This window comes from Phascolarctos cinereus, unplaced genomic scaffold, assembly GCF_003287225.1.
Source record: "Phascolarctos cinereus isolate Bilbo 61053 unplaced genomic scaffold, phaCin_HiC Scaffold_3;HRSCAF=262, whole genome shotgun sequence".
Taxonomy (NCBI): domain Eukaryota; kingdom Metazoa; phylum Chordata; class Mammalia; order Diprotodontia; family Phascolarctidae; genus Phascolarctos; species Phascolarctos cinereus.
The window spans coordinates 85,311,343-85,331,614 of record NW_027555736.1 but is presented as its reverse complement, the minus strand read 5'-3'; the positions used below and the strand labels follow the sequence as shown (position 1 = coordinate 85,331,614).

The 20,272-nt window shown below is 38.7% G+C and overlaps 1 protein-coding gene across 1 annotated transcript in view; it reads left to right on the top strand.

Annotated features, from left to right (window-relative positions):
* Positions 1–20,272, top strand: part of LOC110192760 (scavenger receptor cysteine-rich domain-containing protein DMBT1-like) — a 94,944-nt gene that overhangs the window by 35,645 nt on the left and 39,027 nt on the right. The window contains 1 exon segment of the mRNA XM_078151611.1: positions 11,379–11,511. Within this exon segment, the coding sequence (XP_078007737.1) occupies positions 11,379–11,511 (133 nt within the window).

Here is a 20,272-nt window from a genome sequence, read left to right as displayed (position 1 = left end):
CATGCAGAATAGATTGGGGCAAGATTAGTATCTGATTGGGTGCAGGAGATGAAGCAGGGAGTTTATTCAGATATTACTCTAAGTTTTCTCCTGTGGTGAATGAGAAAGAGTGCTACTGCCTAACACAGGTAAATTGGAAAGAGAAGCTATTTGGTGTGAAAAGATGATTAACTTTTTACATTCAAGTTTGAGGTGGCAGTGGGATATTCAAATGTAAATGTCAAATAGGCTGAGAAACACAGAATGAGGGTTTGAGATGATACAAACTAGAGATAAATATTTAGAAGTCATCAGCAAAGAGGCATTAGTTGAAGCTGTGGCAGCAGGAGGTTTCTCCAAGAAAGTATTTAGTGAAAATAAGAATGGAGGCCAAGGATGGTGCCTTGAGAAACCTTTACATTTAGGAGGCAAAATGAAAGAGAAAGAAGTGATTGGAGAGGTAGGCATAGTGTAACATCATAAAAGCAAAAGTAAGAAAAAATGAGTGGCCAGTGTAGGAGAATCAGGTAGAGAATGGAGGCCAAGGTGGAGAAAAGACCTTTGGACTTGGTAATAAGGTCTTTGATAATCTTAGTAAAGTGATTTCTTCGCCTATATGTAGCAAGAAATTAAGAAGGAAGTAAATAACAAAGAAATAAAGGCAGTGGGTGTAGTCCACAAAATTAAGTTTTATTGTAAATGAAAGGAAACAAAACCAGTGGGTAGAGCTGAGTCTGCAGGAGTGTTTTTCTCCACCCAAGGAGAGGAAAGACTTGTGTATCCTTGAAAGAAGAGGAGAAGGATCTAGTGGAGAGGAAAAGAATCAAGATTCTGGAGAAGTAGTAGATGCAGTTGAGAGCAAGGTTTTTTGATAAGAAGATTATAGAGTGAGTACATTTTCCTGTGTATATAAACAGATTTGGACAATTTTATAAATAGAGATTACAGCAAGGATTCCTTGAGGGTGTAGCTCATTTGCTTTTGGAAGCTCCTGAGTTATTCCTGGTCTCTAGTTTTTGTATGAATGGTGAAATCTGAATGACTGAAAGCCCTGTTAATTTCTAGAATTCATTTTCCCATGGGCACTGACCACTGCTAGGGACTAGCAATAGCTTCTGAGGACAAATTTGTATAGGTTCTTGAACAATTTGTCCAAATAGAGCTTTTTAAAAACATAAAAAAAAACAACTTTATACCTGTCTCATGTATTGGCTTTTAAAAAATAAAATTCTGTGTTTGTATTTTCCATTTAAAAAAAAGAACGAGAAGGGATGGGATCAAGAGCACTGGTAGGGAGATAACGAAGTAAAACATGGCTGGGGTCTGCCTGACACAGTGAGACACATGAGGCAGCCACCAATGGGGAGACAGTGAAGTGCCCAGGGCAGATCCAGAAATGGAGGGGTTAAAACTTGCACTGGGGTTATAAAAACAAAGGCAATAGCTCTTGCCTTCAAAAAGCTTCTATTCATTCCACTGGGGAGGGAGGGAGACATAACATGTTCACAATTGCAAAGCAGTGGGTGAAAGGAGAGAATAACCTGCACAAAGGTGGAAAGGTGAGAAATAGACCATTAAGGGGCAATCTGGCCAGAACAAAGAATACATGATGATCAAGAATGTAAAAATAACGGGGCAGCAAGGTGACCCAGTGGATAGAGCAGCGGCCCTGAAGTCAGGACAACCTGAGTTCAAATTCGGCCTCAGACGAAACACTTGAAACTTACTAGCTATGTGACCCTGGACAAGTCACTTAACCCCAATTGCCTAAAAAAAAAAAAAGAATGTAAAATAAGTCCAGAAAAGTAGGTTGGAACTAGAATGTGGAGGATTTTAAATGCTAGGCTCAGGAGTTGTAGTCAGTTACAGCAATGAAGTGTTTGGTAATAGCTGGACTAGGACAAAATTGTGGTAGTTGGAGGACTTTGAGGTCAGGGATGATTATTTGGGTGTCTTGATTGACCTCGAGTGTTCTGATAGCCAACATACTCCCTGAATATAGTTTAAATTCCATATGGGCAACAGTTATGGATTTGGGTCACTTACAGGGTCATAGAAACATAGAGGCATGTAAAAAGGACTTTAGAAGTCATCTAGACCAGCCTCTTAATTTTACAGATGAGGAAACTGAGGTACAGAAAGATGAATACCCAAAGTTAGGCAACTAGTAAGAGTTAGATCCAGGATTTTAACTCCAAATTCCACATATTTTCCACTACCACTCATTCCCCATTGGTTAAAAAAAAAATGCCTCTTTGGTTAACAACTAAATCAGCTTAGATGAGAGCACAGAAGAGATCTTAGGGACTCTCACAACAGGTGGTACCCGGAAAGGCAGGTGGAAAGTTTGTGTTTTTTCATTGTTATCTCAACAAAATACAAAGTAGAGCCAGAGGGGTAATTGGATAACAATTTACATTACCCTATTTGGTGACAGATATCAGATTACAGGATGCTGGGTACCCACATCTCAAACTTTGCCCCCAGCCTTGGGTGGAGTAAGGAATGTAGGGGGTCTACTCATTTACTAACCAGCCAAAAGAAAATTAGTCTGTGGTTAACCAAAATACAAGACCCCCAAGCCATTACTTATGATACAAGAGTAGGAATATTCAGAATTGAATTCTATCTAAATTGCAGTTCTAAGATATATTTTGTAAAGCATGGATGCTGCATGATTTTTTTGTTTTTGTAAAGATAACATATAGCAAACCTTTTAACCCACTCTATAGATTAAGTAGTTCTATAAAAAACAACCTGGATCTGTTACAAAAATTGAAAAAAAATTGTTTTTAACTTAGTCTAAACAGCACAGGCTACTTTAAAAAGTTAAATAAATTGAAGACTTCTACTGACAGGTCACTACCTTGGATAGAGGCCCTCATTATCTCTCACCTGGACTCTCTCAACAACCACCTAATTGGCCTTCCTGCCTCAGGCTTCTTTGCTCTCTAAACCATCTTCCAAACAGCTACTAAATTGATAAATCTAATGCACAGAACTGACCATGTCATTCCCTGCTCAAGACACTCCAGTGGCTTTTTATTCTCTCTAGGATGAAATACAAATGCCTCTGGCATTAAAAGCCCTTCACAGTCTTGTTGTAGCCTACCTTTTCCCAGACTTTCTGCTCTATGTTATTTCTCCTTTATGCACTACAATTCAGCCAAATTGGTCTGTTCGCTGTTCCTTATATATGCATAGTGTCTCGTTAGAAGGTGCAGATTGTCAGTCCCTCATGCCTAGAATGCATGCCCTCCCCACCTCTATCTCTTAGAATCCTTAACATCCTTTAAGCCTCAGCTCAAGTGAGACTTTGTATAAAAGGTCTGAGCAAATTCCTCCAGCTGCCAGTATTGTGTCCCCCCCCCAAAATTTTTGTACTATGTATTTATCTATGTATATGATGTCTACCCCTACCCCATCCCCATTCACCATAGATTATAAACATCTTGAGAGAAGGGACTATTTAATTTTTGTCTTTGAATCTCGAGTATGTGTGTATGTATGTATGTATATATATATGTAAATATATGTATATGTATATATACACACACACACACACACACACACACACACACTTAATAAATTAAATGTTTTGGGGATGAATAAATGGATGCCTTTTGCTTTTTACACCAGAGCTATTTTCAGATATTCTCCACCTCTCCCATAACTTTTCCTTGTTAAAAAGCCCAATGAAGCAAAGCAGAGTGATGTTTCAATATATCTCATCTTCAGTGTATCCATAGTCCCCCAGCTTCTTGTTACAGAAAGGAGAGAAATATTTTTAAAGATTCATTCTCTGGGGGAAAGATTGGTCATATTTTCAGTTTAATATAAGTCATTTTCTTACAGAAAAGTTTATGTCATCAAGATCCTTATTATCTTTGCTGAATTTTCATTATCATAACTGAAGAGTTGAGTGCCATAAAACTGTGAGCATTCCCTAAGCAAAAATGATTCTGGCACTTTAGTCAAAAAAGCAATCAGATGTCGGATAATGATACACTTCAGCACTTTGAAGGAGCTGTGATCTCTTTGATGTCAATTATTCCTCTACTGATGCCTCTTGCCACCTTTCTTTGTGAATATCCTGTGTAATTCCTGTCCGTGTCCTTCTATAAATCCACACCTGATCCCCTGGAGGGTTTAACATTTCATGGCACTAGTATAATTCTCAGGTTTCCTTTTATTATTCCTTGCTTATTATTTCTTTTTTAATCACACTTTTTTGATGATGTTTTTATGCCATTTCTTCCACGCAAGGCATCATTGGTAAGGCACCGCAGCCCTTTTATACCCACTATGCATTTCTCTATTGTCCTTTGGGTTGTTCACAATTTTGAGTCTTCAAAGATCATGAAATGCCATTATGAACTGCCATGTAACATCAATAGGGGAATATCAATGTTAATATACACACACACACACAAACACACACACACACACACACACACATATTTCAGTGTCAGAGAACAGGGTGGCATCATTGATATTGCTGTTCAATTTCCTGAATGCAATTCACCTTAGTCTCCTCTTACTCATCAGTTCTGGGCCCACCTTATCATCTACATGCAGTGTCCAAGAAAGATGTACTGATGGACTAATTAAATGAGTTTCCCATCCCATTGCATATCAGAAGCTGGGCAATATGCTTTCTTTACTTACTTGCTTTTTTTCTTGAGTAGACTAGACTGCTGAATCCATTTGTTGTGGCCAAGGACATCATGAAAGAAACTCTTTTGGGGACTTTGGCGTTATCAATCAGTATAATGGCCCCTTCAAAGAGAAATAGCTGAAAAGCCTCACCATCCTTAGGGAATATTCCTTCCATTTGGAATCTGTTCAGAACATCTTCCATGATAGTGCCAAACATCTTTGGCAAGCATACATCATCTATTCCTTCTACCAAAAAAAAAAAAACACCTGAAGCATTGTGATAAGGAGTAGATGAAATTGGTATAGTTCTTGCCCTGAAGGAATATCTCTGGAATAATACAACATGTACATAGATAAGTAAATACAAGGTAAGAAGAAGAAGAAGAAAAATGCTTTAACAACTGGGGTTGTAGGTCTAGGGAAAATTTGAAGGGGAATGGCCCCTTGGACTGAACTTTGAAGGAAATTCTACAAGGCAGAGCTAGGGAAGGAATGTATACCAGATATGAGGGTCAACTTGTGAAAATCCATGAAAGGAGATGATGAAATGTTAAGTTTGGAGAATACTTAGTGGTTTTAATTAGTTGGAATGTAGTGTGTGTGTGTGTGTGTGTGTGTGTGTGTGTGTGTGTGTGCGTGTGTGTGTGTGTGTGTGTGTGTGTGTGTAAAGGGAAGGAATATCACTTCCACTTCCTTATTTAACCTGTCAGGGAGTGATTGAGTCAGAATCGTTGGCTCAGCTATCATTAAGAATGGGAAATTATGTTATAGAAATACTGACAGATTTGTTTCACAATTTGTTGTTCTTCTTCAAGTCTCCTCTTTAATTGTCCTTGGGATGATCAGGCTTAATTGGGTCCCATGCTTAGTTGTCTGCAAACCCTCTTCTTGCTCTTACTATTTGTAAGTTCCTTCTCTGCAAGTTTCTGTAAGACCTTGACTACCACAGCTCTCCCCTTGTCAAGGAGATTAAGAATTTGCTAGCTGAGTTGGCTTCTGACCTTGGTTGGCTTCTTCATCTTGTTGGATGTGAATGTCAGGAAATGAACTCTACCAATTCCTTTATTTGCCTTTCTGAGAACCTGTGATCCATCCCCCCATTTAGCTTCAACTTCTTTGTTTTCTAGTTTCCTTATAATGAAGATGTCAGTATGAAAGAAGTTTACTTCCTCCAATTGGTATGTTGGCTTATTTGTTCAACAAAGTTGTCACATTTGGAGTGTTGTTCAGTTGTTTCAGTTGTGTCCCGCTCTTTGTGACCCCAATTGGGATCTTCTTGGCAAAGATATTGGAGGGCTTTGAAATTTCTTTCTCCAACTCATTTTACAGGTAAGGAAACTGAGGTAAACAGGGTTAAGTGACTTGCCCAGGGTCACAAAGCTTGAACTCAAGAAGATAAGTCTTCCTGATTCCAAGCCTAGCACTCTCTCCACTATGCCACCTAGTTGCCCTCACATTTAGTGTGTTGTACAGTCATTTTTCAGTCACGTCCAACTCTTCATGACTCCATTTGGAGTTGTCTTGGCAAACATACTGGATCAGTTTGTCATTTCCTTCTCTACAGATTTAGAATATCAACAGTTAAAATTGAATTTATAGAAATTTTAAAATGGTAGACTTTTAAGCATCTCCTGCCTCCCTCCCCTACTCACCCTTTTCACATACTTTATTCTACTACCATCCCTATGGAAGCAGAAGGGACCAAATGAAGCACCACAATTCTGTATTTTTCTTCTTTTGGTGTTCTGTGGTTTATCACAATTTTTCCAAGGTTGCCTCCAGATAATAGTCACTTGTATTTACTATAAATGTAATAGAAAACTTGTGCCAAGGCCATATTAAAAAGCAAAATATTTTCACATTTTTAAAAAGTTATCACAATTGGTTCAATTGTATGATTAGCACTTATTTTTATTTTAAGGACATATGAATGTTCAGCCCCTTTTTGTTCAAAACCACAGTGTCTTGCATTTCTGTGACCATGAGAATGGTCAGATTCCTGTTAGAGGCAGCTAGATGGTACAGTGGACAAAGCATTGGACTTGGAGAGAGGAAGATCTTTGTTGTTCAATCATTTCATTCATGTCTGACTCTTTGTTGACCCCATTTGGGGTTTTCTTGGCAAAGATACTGAAGAGGTTTGCCATTTCCTTCTCCAGCTCATTTTATAGATGAGGAAAATAAGGCAAACAGGATTAAGTAACTTGCCTAGGGTCACACAACTAGAATCAAAGGCCAGATCTGAACTCAGGAAGATGGGCCTTCCTGACTCCAGGTCTGACATTCTATCCACTGTGACAACTAGCTTCCCCAGACTGAGGAATATGTGAGTTCAAATCTTGCCTGAGATACTTACTAGCCATGTGATCTTCGCCAAGTTACTTGATATTATAAAATGGATATAATAATTGCACCTATCTCACAAGGTTATATTAAGGACCAAATTACATAAGACATAATGTGTATTGCAAACTCGAAGGACTGTATAAGTGCTGTTATTACTATAGAGAAGAGTGTGTCATTTTAGAAAGACATAAAAGAAGCATACAATGCCTAAAGCAAATCTGCTTCATGATATTGTAGAAATTACACGGTGACTGTGAAATTTTAAAAAAATAAGTCTCCACATAGCCCACTAATCACCAAAATTTACTAGTGCATGGAATAAAACAAAATGAAACAACAAACATTTCCACAAATTTAAACTGTATGCCAATATTTCATCATGGGCATGGAGGTGCACCTGGGCTTTTAAAAGCAAAGCCATCTGAATATAAACTAGCTAATACTCATGTGTACATAGTTCTTTAAAGATTCAAAGCTTTTAAGATACATTATCTTATTTGCTGCATAACAACCCTGTGAGGTAGGTACTACAGTTGAGGAAACTGAGGCATGAGAGGATTTTTTTTAAAAGGTGATTTGCTAAGGACCATGCAACTGAAAAGGATATGAGGAAGGATTTAAACTCAAGTCTTCCTAACTTCAAGCCAAGAGCTCTGCCAGCAAAGAATGCCTAAACGCTTCTCTTAGTAGACACTGCCAAATGAGAAAAGCTTTGAGAAAGAATGGAGAAGCTGGTAGCACAAAATTCTAGAATTTGAGAATTAGGAAGAATCTCGTCAGCCATTTAGTCCAACCTCCATACAAAAGGATGCTAGAACAACCTGCTAGAACATGCCCAATAAATGCTTGACTGGCTTCTGTTGAAGCCTTCCTAGCAGGTGGGACCTCCCACTTCCTGAAGCAACTCATTTCTTGTTTGGAGATGTCTAACTGTTAGGATTGGAGATGGCTCAGTGGATGGAGTGCCAGGCTTGCAGTCAGAAAGTCAACTTCCTGAGTTCAAATCCAGCCTCAGCCACTAGCTGTGTTACCCTGCGCAAATTACTTAACCCTATTTGCCTGAGTTTCCTCATCTGTAAAAAATGGTAAGCCATCTGAGTTTAAATCTGGCCTCAGACACTAGCTATGTGACCCTGCACAAGTCATTTAACCCTATTTGCCTGAGTTTCCTCATCTGTAAAAAATGGTAAACCATCTGAGTTTAAATCTGGCCTCATCTGTAAAAATTGCAAACCACTCCAGTATCTTTGACAAGAAAGCCTCAAATGGGGTCATGAAGAGTCAGACATGACTGAAACAACAAAAATTGTTGAAGTTTTTTTTTTCTTCTTCTGATATTGCACCTAAATTTGCCTCTGTAGGAATTAGGCATCCCTATTTTACAGATCAGGAAACTGAGGCAACAGAGGTTAAGTGACTTATCCAGGGTCACATAGCTGTAAGTGTCTGAGGCTGGATTTGAACTCAGTCTTCCTGATTCTAGGCTCAGAGCTATATCCACTGTGTGATCCGGCTACTCCTAGTTTGCATGAGCTTTGTTTTTTGACTGCCATATCACACCCCTGACTCATGTAGGCTTGATGCCCCCTAAAACCCCACCATTCAAAGGCTACACTATAATGTATTGTATAATGGAGGCAAATCTGAAAGTGGGGGAAAAAAGGTGAATCAGAGCAAATGAATTCAACATCTTTCTGGCAGTCACAGCTATGTGGGTCTCAGCTCATGGGGAGACACTGTTTTGGGTATTTTTCATGCCTTGCATGTTTTCACTTTGCCCAGAGGAATTTTTTCTGAGCTTGCTCCAAAATGGACCTCTCTTTGGGCTAGAATGGACTGATCCCACTCCAGCTCTCACCCCATCAACCGCGTTTACAGTAAGGCAGCAAGATACAGTGGAAAGAACACTAATTTTGGAGTCAGAAGACCTATCTTTGAATATCAGCTTTACCTTTATTTTCTATGTCACCTGGGGCAGGACACTATAACCATTCTGGACTTCAGTTTCCCCATCTGTAAAATGAGGAGTTTGGAATAGCTGACTTCTGAGGTCCCTTCCAACTCTAAAGCTATGATTCTGTGATTCTATATCCCAGAAATCATCACACGCCATCCTCCCTGTTCCTTGGCAGAGAATTTCAATATCCCTTACATGCCTTCTAGCCTATTTCTTAGTCTCCCTATTATCCATTCATCTGAGTAAACACAAAAGAAAATTCTTGCATTATTTTATGAAATAAATTTCCTCATCACATGCTCCAATGCTTTTGGTAATCCATTTCACTATTCAAAGGATCTGATTTCACTGGAGTGGTTATTCTTTCTACTAATTCAGATTGTAGCCCCTCCATATCTTAGGAGATGGTTTTGGAGACCAATGGTGCTAAAAATTCCTGGGGCCAATCTGGTGGTGAACCTCACCACACTTAGGCTAGTCTAAGTCTTGTACTTGGGCACAAAAAAATTAATTTCATAATTTTAATAAGATGGATGAGGCATGGATAAACAGCAGGTGTCTTCTCTTCACAGGGTTAGGTGCTGACTTTTCTTTGACTATACTAACACATAGAATGGTTTTTATACATACAGCTATCATCCATGTGTACTTAGCACAGTGCTCGTATGTAGTAGGAGCTCAATAAATGTTTATCAATTGGTTGACAAAAAAATGGTACAAATGAAAAATGTCAATCTGCAGATTATTTGGCTTGTGCAACACAAAACAACCATTTTATTCACTGAATTGATCCCATAAAGATGGGGCAAGAAAGGTTTTTTGACCTGTAGGTCAATGAGACAGGAAGAGGAAATGAAAAGGGACATTCAAGTGGCATTTTGTATATATCATATTGTTTATGCTATATCTTCATGGAAACCAGTTCAAGCAAGTCAGACAGCTGGAGGAAAAGTTAAAAAGTTCAGCCATGAATTGGAATGTTTGTTCTACATGACTCCAGACATCTGGATGTTTCCTAAAAAGACTTTCCCAGGTGGAGAAATTCCTGAATTCTTCTTCTCAAATGTAGCTAAAGATTTGGCTGTTCAAGGCATTACCTCATCATACTTAGTAGTTCCTTGTACAATATGGGCTTACAGATGTTTAAAGTGTTCACATGGACTGTGTAGCCAGAGTAAATATTTTAAAGTTATGAGGAGTCTACCTAAAATTGTTCAGTTGTGCTGCAATGGAAAAGCTACCTGACTCTCTATTTTGGGGAGCCAAGCCAAAAACTGACAGTAAAGACATTAAACCAAATTTTTTTAGCGTCTAATAATTTTTGTGATTTTTTATTTTCTAATCAATCATGGAGCATTGACTAAGCACTTCCTAGGTGTAAGAGCCTGATAATGTTCAACTAGCACACATGCCAACAGGTAAGTCATTGTGGTACTTGTGGAGGCATTTCTAGTACCAAACTGAGGTCTCTTCATATTGGGGGTGGAGAAAGCATAGGCAGGGAGGTAGAGCAAGTAGTAGGTTCTAGTGTTCAGCTATCTGAGAAAGATCAACAAGAAACTGAGTGTCAGTTGTTGGGTTGCCAACATGACATGGTATATTATGGAAAAACTCATACTCAGAAAGGTGAACTTTAAAATAATTTCTCCCATTTTCTCTGCTAGTGAATTTTGCTATTATCTTTGTTGTTTCCTGGGTCTCTGTTACCTTTTCATTTGATAGGAAGCTCTTAGTAGACAGGAAAGCAGTCATCTTGAATCCTGGAATTAATTTCTGCAGTCCTCCCTGAGGGTTTATTAAACAATCTAAATGCCTTCTTTCTAAGGAAATTTTATGTATATACAAAGATAAATGCTTATTAAATTCCAAAAGTGTTGAATTTAGAATTAGTAGTACTGTGGTGAAGTCTTGGCTTGGATCCTAACTGGGTGACCTTGAAGAGATCATCTCACCTCTCTGCAACTCATTAACTCATCTTTTACATGGAGATAAGGATACTTGCACCAGTAACCTGTAGAAGGCATTTGTGAATGTTGTAGCCACTAAGGGGAGCAAGCCAAGGATGATGTTCCAAGGAATAGTGCCCATTATCACAGGCAAGCAGAAGGAAAGGTATTTGAGCTTGGGCAGAATAATCTCTTGGTCCCCAGGCTTATAAAATGGTCAGGGGATTGAGAAAAAAAATAAGATGAGCCTCAGACCACCTGAGAAAGTGGGACAGAAAAAGTTTAATATCATAGAAAATACATGAATCCTCACTATTGCATTTCCTTATGTGACTGGTTAGCAGTAAGGCTTGTGAATGGACCCAGAAGATGTTCAGGATATGTGGAAGTTCACTCCCAAAGAATCTAGGGGGCCATGTGTGAAGATCTCTGGGACAGGAATGGGGCTGATGTGGTGTGCCAACAACTGGTGTGTGGTCTATCCATTTCAGCCCTGGGAGGGGCTCACTTTGGAGCAGGCTCAGGAAAATTCCTTCTGGACAGTGCAGTGTACAGGGAAAGAGAGTCATCTAGAGCAGTGCCCTCACATGGGCTGGGATGCACACAAATGCGGGCACCAGGAAGGTACTGGGGCCATCTGCTCAGGTTCATATCTTTATTCTCTCTGAGGGCTACTCCTCAATTCCTCAAATACATATAGTCCAAAAACGATGGAGTTCAAGAAACAGGATAACAGCAGGATGCATAATTAACATACATTCTCTCAAAGTGAAGAGATTGATCTGCTGACTTTTTTTTTTCCCATAATCAATGCTTAGGAATTCATTACATGATCTTTGGTTGATACATGTTAATATTCTGTTTTTCTTCACAATGATAGGTAATGATTCCTCTAGTGCTCTAACAGCAGGTATGATGATAGATGTTTAAATTTTCTTTTGACCAAAATTATTTAAAGGGAAGGGACTTCCTTTTGTTCAAGAATATATGTATGCACACATCAATGTCAAATCACCTAGACTGTTTAAACACAGTGCCAAGTCTACGAATGTTTCTTTTCTTAAGAGACAGAAAGTATACTAAATAGGACACCAAATTCAGAGTCAGAAGAACTGGACTCGGACTTAACTTTACCACCTATTAGCTGTGTGACCTTGAATAAATCCACTGATGTTACTAAGTATCTGATTCTTCATTGTTAAGATGAAGATGACTGCTATAGCTTTCTCATAGTACTGTCATGAGGATCCAATCAAATGGTGTTTGTGAAAGTACTTTAAAGCCTGGAAAATTGAAAACATGCAAGTTGTTATTAACATTCCCCCATAGGTTAAGTTGACAGCTATTTTGACAACATTTTACTTATATATTGCATAGAATTTAACTATAGAGACATTACCTCATTCTATTAAGTAGTCCCTTGAGTAGAATAAATTGAGTGTGAATTCTGTTTCTGGCAAAATTTTAGAGTATATTATTAAAGGGATGGTATGTGAGCATTTAGAAAGGGAAAAGGTGATCACTAAGAGCCAGCATGATTTTGTCAGGAATAGGTCATGCCAAACTAATCTCATTTCCTTTTTTTTGACAAGGTTACTAGACTAGTACAGCAAGAAAATGCCATAGATATGATGACTTTATTAAGCAAATATGTAAAATAGTAAAATATATACAACAATAAATAATCAAGGTACATATAAGAAAATATACCATGCAAATATTCCATCAGACAATATATCACAACTATTGCAATGGAAAATCAACATATTTTAAAAGTTATTAGTCAACTCAAAATCTTATAAAAGTGAGTTGAAAACTAAAAATAAATAATTTTTTAAAACAATCCTTAGTGAAAGAGAATAAAATCACATCAACCATAAAATATCAGTAAATTAGTAGTCATAAGTATTTAATTAATATTAAATGTCTATATAAATACATATGAAAATTGAAGTTATAAGTATCTTTCAAAATGTGGATATAAATGATAATTAATATTTCTAACTCAACACTCCAGTAAAATACAATTCATCCTTAGAGGGCATGTGTAAGCCTTCATCAGTTATCAAACTATCTTTCCCCAAAGTTGTGCAAAAATACCTCTGCTCCATTTAATGGCCCTACTACCATTAATTTGTGAATCTTTTGACAATATCTTGGCCTCAAAGTCAGGTTTTACTGCACAAGCTCATTACTAGAATTTTACTAAAACCCCCATGATCAGTGTTCTTCAATAAAAATTAAAGCATTCTCAACTCAGATGCTACATTATCCGTACAATTGAATTTCAGCCAAGCAGCTGACCAATTTTCGTATGATACCCTTGTGGGTGAGATAGGGATGTGAGCTAAATCATAGCATAGTTAGGTAAATATGAAGCTAGTAAAATGATTGGACTTAAACAATAGTCCTTTGTAAGTTGATGCCAACTTAGTGCAAGCATATGTAGCCTGCTTATTAAATTTTCAGATGATGCAAAGCCAGAATGGACAGTAACACATTCAATGATAGTCACAATCAAAAAAGGTCTTGATATAGTAAAACAATGGGTGAAAGGTAAGATGAAATTTAGTAGGGACAAATGTAAAATCCTAAACTCCGATTCACAAATATATTATACAGCTATGGGACTGGGGAAATTTGGCTAGACAATACCTTGTGTGGAAAAAAGACCTAAAGGCTTTAGTTCGCTGCAAGCTCAATATGAGTCAATAGCACAACATAGTCAAAAAAGCCAATATGGTCTTAGGATTTATTAAGAAAGTGATTTTTATTTTTTTAACCTTCCAAACACTTTATTTTGGTAAACAGTGTCCCATGTTACAGAAAGGTCAGAGAGGATAAATACTGAGAAAAGGCCACTGGATTGGAGGATTAAGTTAAGAGCAGTTTTTATAAGCAACAGTATGAGTCTAATTTCTAGGATTCTTTGACTATGTGATGACCAATAATCAGGTAGACTGAATTCTTTTTCCTCTCTTTAAAATGTTTGGCAGCTGTTAAATAGACAAAACCTCAACATTGTATATGGAGGGTGTTTTAAGGAAGACTTTTACCTTTTGAAAATCCCCTTTTTACTTTCTCCCTTTTTATCATAAAATGGATGAAGCCTTTCTCAGTCTCTGATTATCTCTGCTTTAGGGCCAGAGTAATGAGTATGATGAGGAGGGTGAGGAAGCCTTGGTGCTGTGGAAAGAATGTTGGACTTGGAGTTATCAGAAGGACCTGAGTTCAAATTCCAGTTCTGTAACTTGGCATAATCTCTATGGGCCTCAATTTCCTGATCTATAAAATGAGGGGATTGGATCTGATGACCTTTAAGACCTTACAGCTCTAGCTCTAGGTATGATCAACCTGACAGAAATAGACCCATAGCATTTTATCCTAACTGCCCATGATCACAATCTTAGAGATTCTCTAACCGGTTTCTTCTTTCATTACAGAGAACAAGTCCCTTCTACAACTCATTCGACACAAAAAACATTTATTAATCACCACACTGTGCTAGGCTCTGAGGATGCATAGACAAAAAAGGAACAGACCCTACCCACAAGGAACTTACATTCCATTGGGGAATGTAATATGTACACTACTAAGTAAATGCAAAATAATTTCCAGGGGAAGAGAATGTTAATAACTGGAGTTGTCATGTGTCCTTCAGTTGGTCTCTGCCCTCTTCTGTTCTCCCTCTATACTACTTCACTGGGTGACCTGTTCAGGTCTCATGGATTTAATTATCATTTTTGTGTTAATAATTCTCAAATTCTCAGATGTACCTTTTCTGCCATCTCTCTGCTGACGTCCAATCTCACATCTCTGGCCACTCTTCAAATATCTCAAACTAGATATCTAGTACACATTTTAACTCAATGTGTCCAAAACAGAACTCATTATTTTCCCCCTAAACTCTTCCCTCCTACCCTCCCTATTACTGTGGAGGGTGATGCCATCCTCCCAATTCTAACCTAGGAGTCATTCTGGATTCTTCACTATCTCTCACTCCCCATATCCAAACTGCTGCCAAAACCTATCGATTTCATCTTGGCATCATCTCTTGACTTCTCCCCCTTCTCTCCTCTTACACTGACTCTCTTCTGCAGGCCCTCATCACCTCATACCTTGATTGTTGCAACAGCCTGCTGGTAGGTCTTCCTGTCTCAAGTCTCAATCTGTTCTCTGCTCAGCCACTAAAGTGATTTTCCTAAAAAGCCAATCTAATCATGTCACCACCATCTCCTCCAATCAATAAACTCCAGTGGCTCCCTATTGTCTCCAGCATCAGATACAAAATACTGTTTTTGAAATTCAAAGCCCTTTATAACCTAGCATTCCTCTGACCTTTCCAGTCTTCTTACATCTTACTTCCTGATGAGCACTCTTCTCTCCAGTGACACTGGTCCACCAACAAAACACTCCATCTCTCAGCTCTGGACATTTTCTCTGGCTGTTCCTCATTCCTAGAACACTCTCCCTCCTCTGCTGTGACTACTTACTTCCATGGCTTCTTTTAGTCCCAATTAAAATTCCATCTTCTGGGTTTTTTTTAATTAATTCACTTATTTTTTAGTTTTCAACATTTATTTTCACAAGATTTTGAGTTCCAAATTTTCTTCCCAGCTCGCCCCTCCCCCACCCCAAGACAGCATACATTCTGAATACCACTTCCCCTAATCTGCCCTCCCTTCTATCACCCTCTGCTTTTTTATATGCTATTTTTATTATATTCTTAAAAAGAAAAGTAATTTGTACATAATACATATTTGTGTTTTCATGTGCAATACTGTTTTTCTGTTCTATATTCTTTTTTTCATTAATTTATTTATTTCTAGTTTTCAACATTCACTTCCACAAGATTTTGAGTTCCAAATTTTCTCCCATCTTGTTCCTCCCCCCACCCCAAGATGGCATGCATTCTGAATACCCTTTCCCCTAACCTACCCTTCCTTCTATCTCTCCTCCTTCTCTTATCCCCTTCCTCTTCTATTTTCCTGTAGGGCAGAATAGATTTCTATACCCCATTGTCTGTATATCTTATTTCCCAGTTGTGTGTAAAAACAATTTTTAACATTTATTTTTAAAACTTTGAGTTCGAAATTCTCTCCCTTCTTCCTTTCCCACCCACCCTCATTGAGATAACAAGCAACTCGATACAGGTTATACATGTGTAGTCATGCAAAACACTTCCATAGTAGTCATGTTATAAAAAACTAACTATAATTCCCTTCATCCTATCCTGGCCCCCATTTATTCTATTCTCTCTTTTGACCCTGTCCCTCCTCAGAAGTGTTTGCATCTCATTACCCCCTCCCTCAATCTGCCCTCCCATCTATTATCCTCCCCCCCACCCCCTTCCTCCCTATTTTCCTGTAGGGTAAGATAGATTTCCATTCCCAATTAAGTGTGTATGTTATTCCCTCCTTAAGCCAAATCTGATGACAATAAAATTCACTCATTCCCTCTCACCTTCCCCCACTTCCCCTCCACTGTAAAAGTTTTTTCTTGTCTGTTTTATGTGAGATAATTTACCCCATTCTACCTCTCCCTTTCTCCTTCTCCCAGTATAATCCTCTCACCCCTTAATTTTATTTTTTAGATATTACTTCTTCATCTTCAACTTACCCTGCCCTCTATCTATCTATCTATCTATCTATCTATCCATCCATCTATCTATTATATGTATACACACACACACACACACACACACACACACACACACACACATACATACATACATACATATATTTTCCCTCCAACTACCCTAATACTGACAAAGGTCTCATGAGTTAAAAATAGCATTTTTCCATGTAGGAATGTAAACAGCTCAACTTTAATAAGTCCCTTAAGATTTCTCTTTCCTGTTTACCTTTTCATGCTTCTCTTGAGTCTCGCATTTGAAAATCAATTTTTCTGTTCAGCTCTGGTCTTTTCATCAAGAATACTTGAAAGTCCCTTTTTCGCTGAAAGTCCATTTTTCCCCTGAAAGGTTTATACTCAGTTTTTCTGGGTAGGCGATTCTTGGTTGTAATCCTATCTCCTTTGCCCTCTGGAATATCATATTTTAAGCCCTCTAGTCCCTTAATGTAGAAGCTGCTAAATCTTGTATTATCCTGATTGTGTTTCCACAATACTGGAATTGTTTCTTTCTGGCTGCTTGCAATATTTTCTCCTTGACCTGGGAACTATGGAATTTGGCTATAATATTCCTAGGGGTTTTCCTTTTAGGATCTCTTTCAGGAGGTGATTAGCAGATTCTTTCTATTTCTATTTTACCCTCTGGTTCTAGAATATTAGGGCAGTTTTTCTTGATAATTTCTTGAAAAATGATGTCTAGGCTCTTTTTTTGATCATGGCTTTCAGATAGTCTAATAATTTTAAAATTCTCTCTCCTGGATCTATTTTCCAGGTCAGTTGTTTTTCCAGTGAGATATTTCCCATTGTCTTCTTTTTTTTTTCCATTCTTTTGGTTTTGTTTTACAATGTCTTGATTTCTCATAAAGTCATTAGGTTCCATTTGCTCCATTCTAATTTTTAAGGAAGTATTTCCTTCAGTGAGCTTTTGGATTTCCTTTTCCATTTGGCCAGTTCTGCTTTTGAAGGCATTCTTCTCTTCATTGGCCTTTTGGACCTCTTTTGCCATTTGGGTTAGACTTATTTTTTAAGTTGTTATTTTCTTCAGTATTTTTTGGGGTCTTCTTTAGCAAGCTGTTGACTTTCTTCATGATTTTCTTACATCACTCTCATTTCTCTTCCCAGGTTTTCCTCTACTTCTCTTACTTCTCAAAATCCTTTTTGAGCCCTTCCATAGCCTGGGAATGAGCCTCTTGAAAGCTTTGGATATAGAAGCTTTGACTTTGTTGTCTTCTAGTTGTATATTTTGATCTTCTTTGTCATCAAAGTAAGATTCTATAGTCTGACTTTTTGCACAATTTGCTCGTGTTCCCAGCCATTTATTTGACTTTTAAACTCTTTGTTAAGGTAGGGATCTGCTTCCAGTGTGAAGAATGTACTGTTCCAAGCTTCAGGGGTGCTGTGCAGCTGTTTTCAGAGATACTTCTAGGGACATATAAATTTTCAGTTGTTCCAAGGTGGTATGATTAAAGGCAAGGTGTTTACTCCTTTCCTAGCCTGGGCTGTGGTCTATGAGTGACCACAAGCACTCTTTTCTGCCTTGGATCTGTGAGGAGAATTCCCTCTACACCACCACCACAAGCTCCACCATGCCAGTGCTCCTCCTTGCCCCAGGATCGCCACTCAGAACTGTGACCCAGACCAAAGCACAGGCAAAGCAAGAGAATCCTGCCTCAGCACCAGCAAAGAGATCCCTGCAATCCCCCTCTGATCAGCCACCTGATTCCCCCTCTGTCTATGGGCTAAGAGTTTTGGAAGCAGCCACCATGGGGCCAGGACTGGGGTTGGACCAAGCTCCTCTCTGACCATGGTCCAACATTACCTTTCCTACTGATCTTCTAAGTTGTCTTTGGCATTTGTGTGTTGAGAAGTCTGGAAATCACCATAGCTCCCCTTGATTCAATTCCCTGAGGACTGCTCCATGTTCTCTGGGGCCTGGTCTTTGCCTGTGTGGCCCACACTGAACTATGCTTCTCTCCCAGCACTGAATAACAGACTTTTCCTGCCAACCTTCCAGGTTGTCTTGGGCTGGAAATTTGTTTCACTCTGTCTTTTTGTGGGCTCTGCTGCTCTATAATTTGTTTAGAGCTGGTTTTTTACAATTATTTGCAGGGGTTTGGGGGAGAGTTCAAGCAAGTCACTGTTTTTAGTCATTTTTATTTTTTAAAAAAAGAAATAGTGTTTAGAACAAAGAAGATGATTCTCTCCTTGTCCTCCTCCTTGGACAGACTGCATTTATTGTGCTCTGCTCAGCTCAGAGCTCTTCCTTTTAGAAAGAATGTTGACAAGCTTGAATGTACCCAAAGTAAAGATGACAAGGGTTCTGGAGGCCTGTTGGCACATTTATCTGGGAGAATGCTGACTATCAAGTATTCGAAGAGCTGTGTTCCAGAACAGGGTATAGATATGTGCTATTTAGTCGTAGGGGGCATCATTTGAAGCAGTGGAAAAAAGTAGCTGAAGCAGATTTTTATAGCAGACTTCTAAACACTTGTAGCTGTCCATTAGTAGAATGACCTACCTTGGTAAATGGTGGGTTCCTCTTCTCTGGAGATCTTGAGGCAGAGCTGGAATACATGCTTTTTGATGCACACTTCACAAATAGGTTGAGTCTTTGAGGTCCTTTGCAACTTCGAGATTAATAAGAAGGTGTTCAGGATATGTGGAAGTTCACAGCCAAGGAACCTGGGGGACTGTGTGTGATGATCTCTGGGACAGGAATGAGGCTGATGTGGCGTGCTGACAATTGGAGTGTGGCCAATCCATTTCAGCCCTGGGAGGGGCCCACTCTGGAGAAGGCTTAGGAAAAATCCTTCTGGATAACATGCAGTGCATAGGGAAAAAGAGTCACCTGGAATGGTGCCTCCACATGGGCTGGGATGCACACAACTGTGGGTACCAGAAGCATGCTGGGGTCATCTGCTCAGGTTCATGTCTTTGTTCCCCTTTGAGGGCCACCTCTTGATACCTCAAGTGCATTAATAATGGATGATGTGGTACTGGAAGTAGTGAAGGCAATGAAAAAAATTTGTTAAAATTCTCTCTCTCTCTCCCTCTCTCTCTCTCACTCACTCACTCACACACACACACACACACACACACACACACACACACGTATGCATACATATAAAGAGGTACTGACTCTAACTGATACAAAACCAATAGATAAGTTGACATGTATTTGAACTTGCTAAATATTCTTTTGGTTCTCTTTATATAGTGAGATGGTGCTGTGTATAGAGTGCTAGGCTTGGAGTCAGGAAGACCCATTTTCATGAGTTCAAATCTGACCTCAGACACTTACTAGCTTTGTGAGCCTGGGCAAGTCACTTAACCCTGTTTGCCTCAGTTTCCTCATCTGTAAAGTAAACTAAAAAAGGAAATGGCAAATCACTCCAATATCTTTGCCAAGTAAACCCCAAATGGGATCTCTAAGAGTCAGACACGACTGAAACAACTGAACACAATATAGTGAGGGAGAAAAAGACTCACAGGGCATATTTTTTAGATTCTTTCTTCACAATGCCAAACATCTGGATGCTTAAACATAACTTGACATTTGGCATTTATACGTTATATATAATATATGCAGAGATGTTTCTGTAATATTTTCCTAAATATTTCCTAGGATTTAGTTCTTGAAGACATGACCTCATTTGGCTCTATAGCCCCTAGGATGAGAGAATCTGATTTATGCAGTATCAAAGGGCTAGAATATTCTAATCAAGATGAATGCTATAAAGGTGTTCAAAGTTTC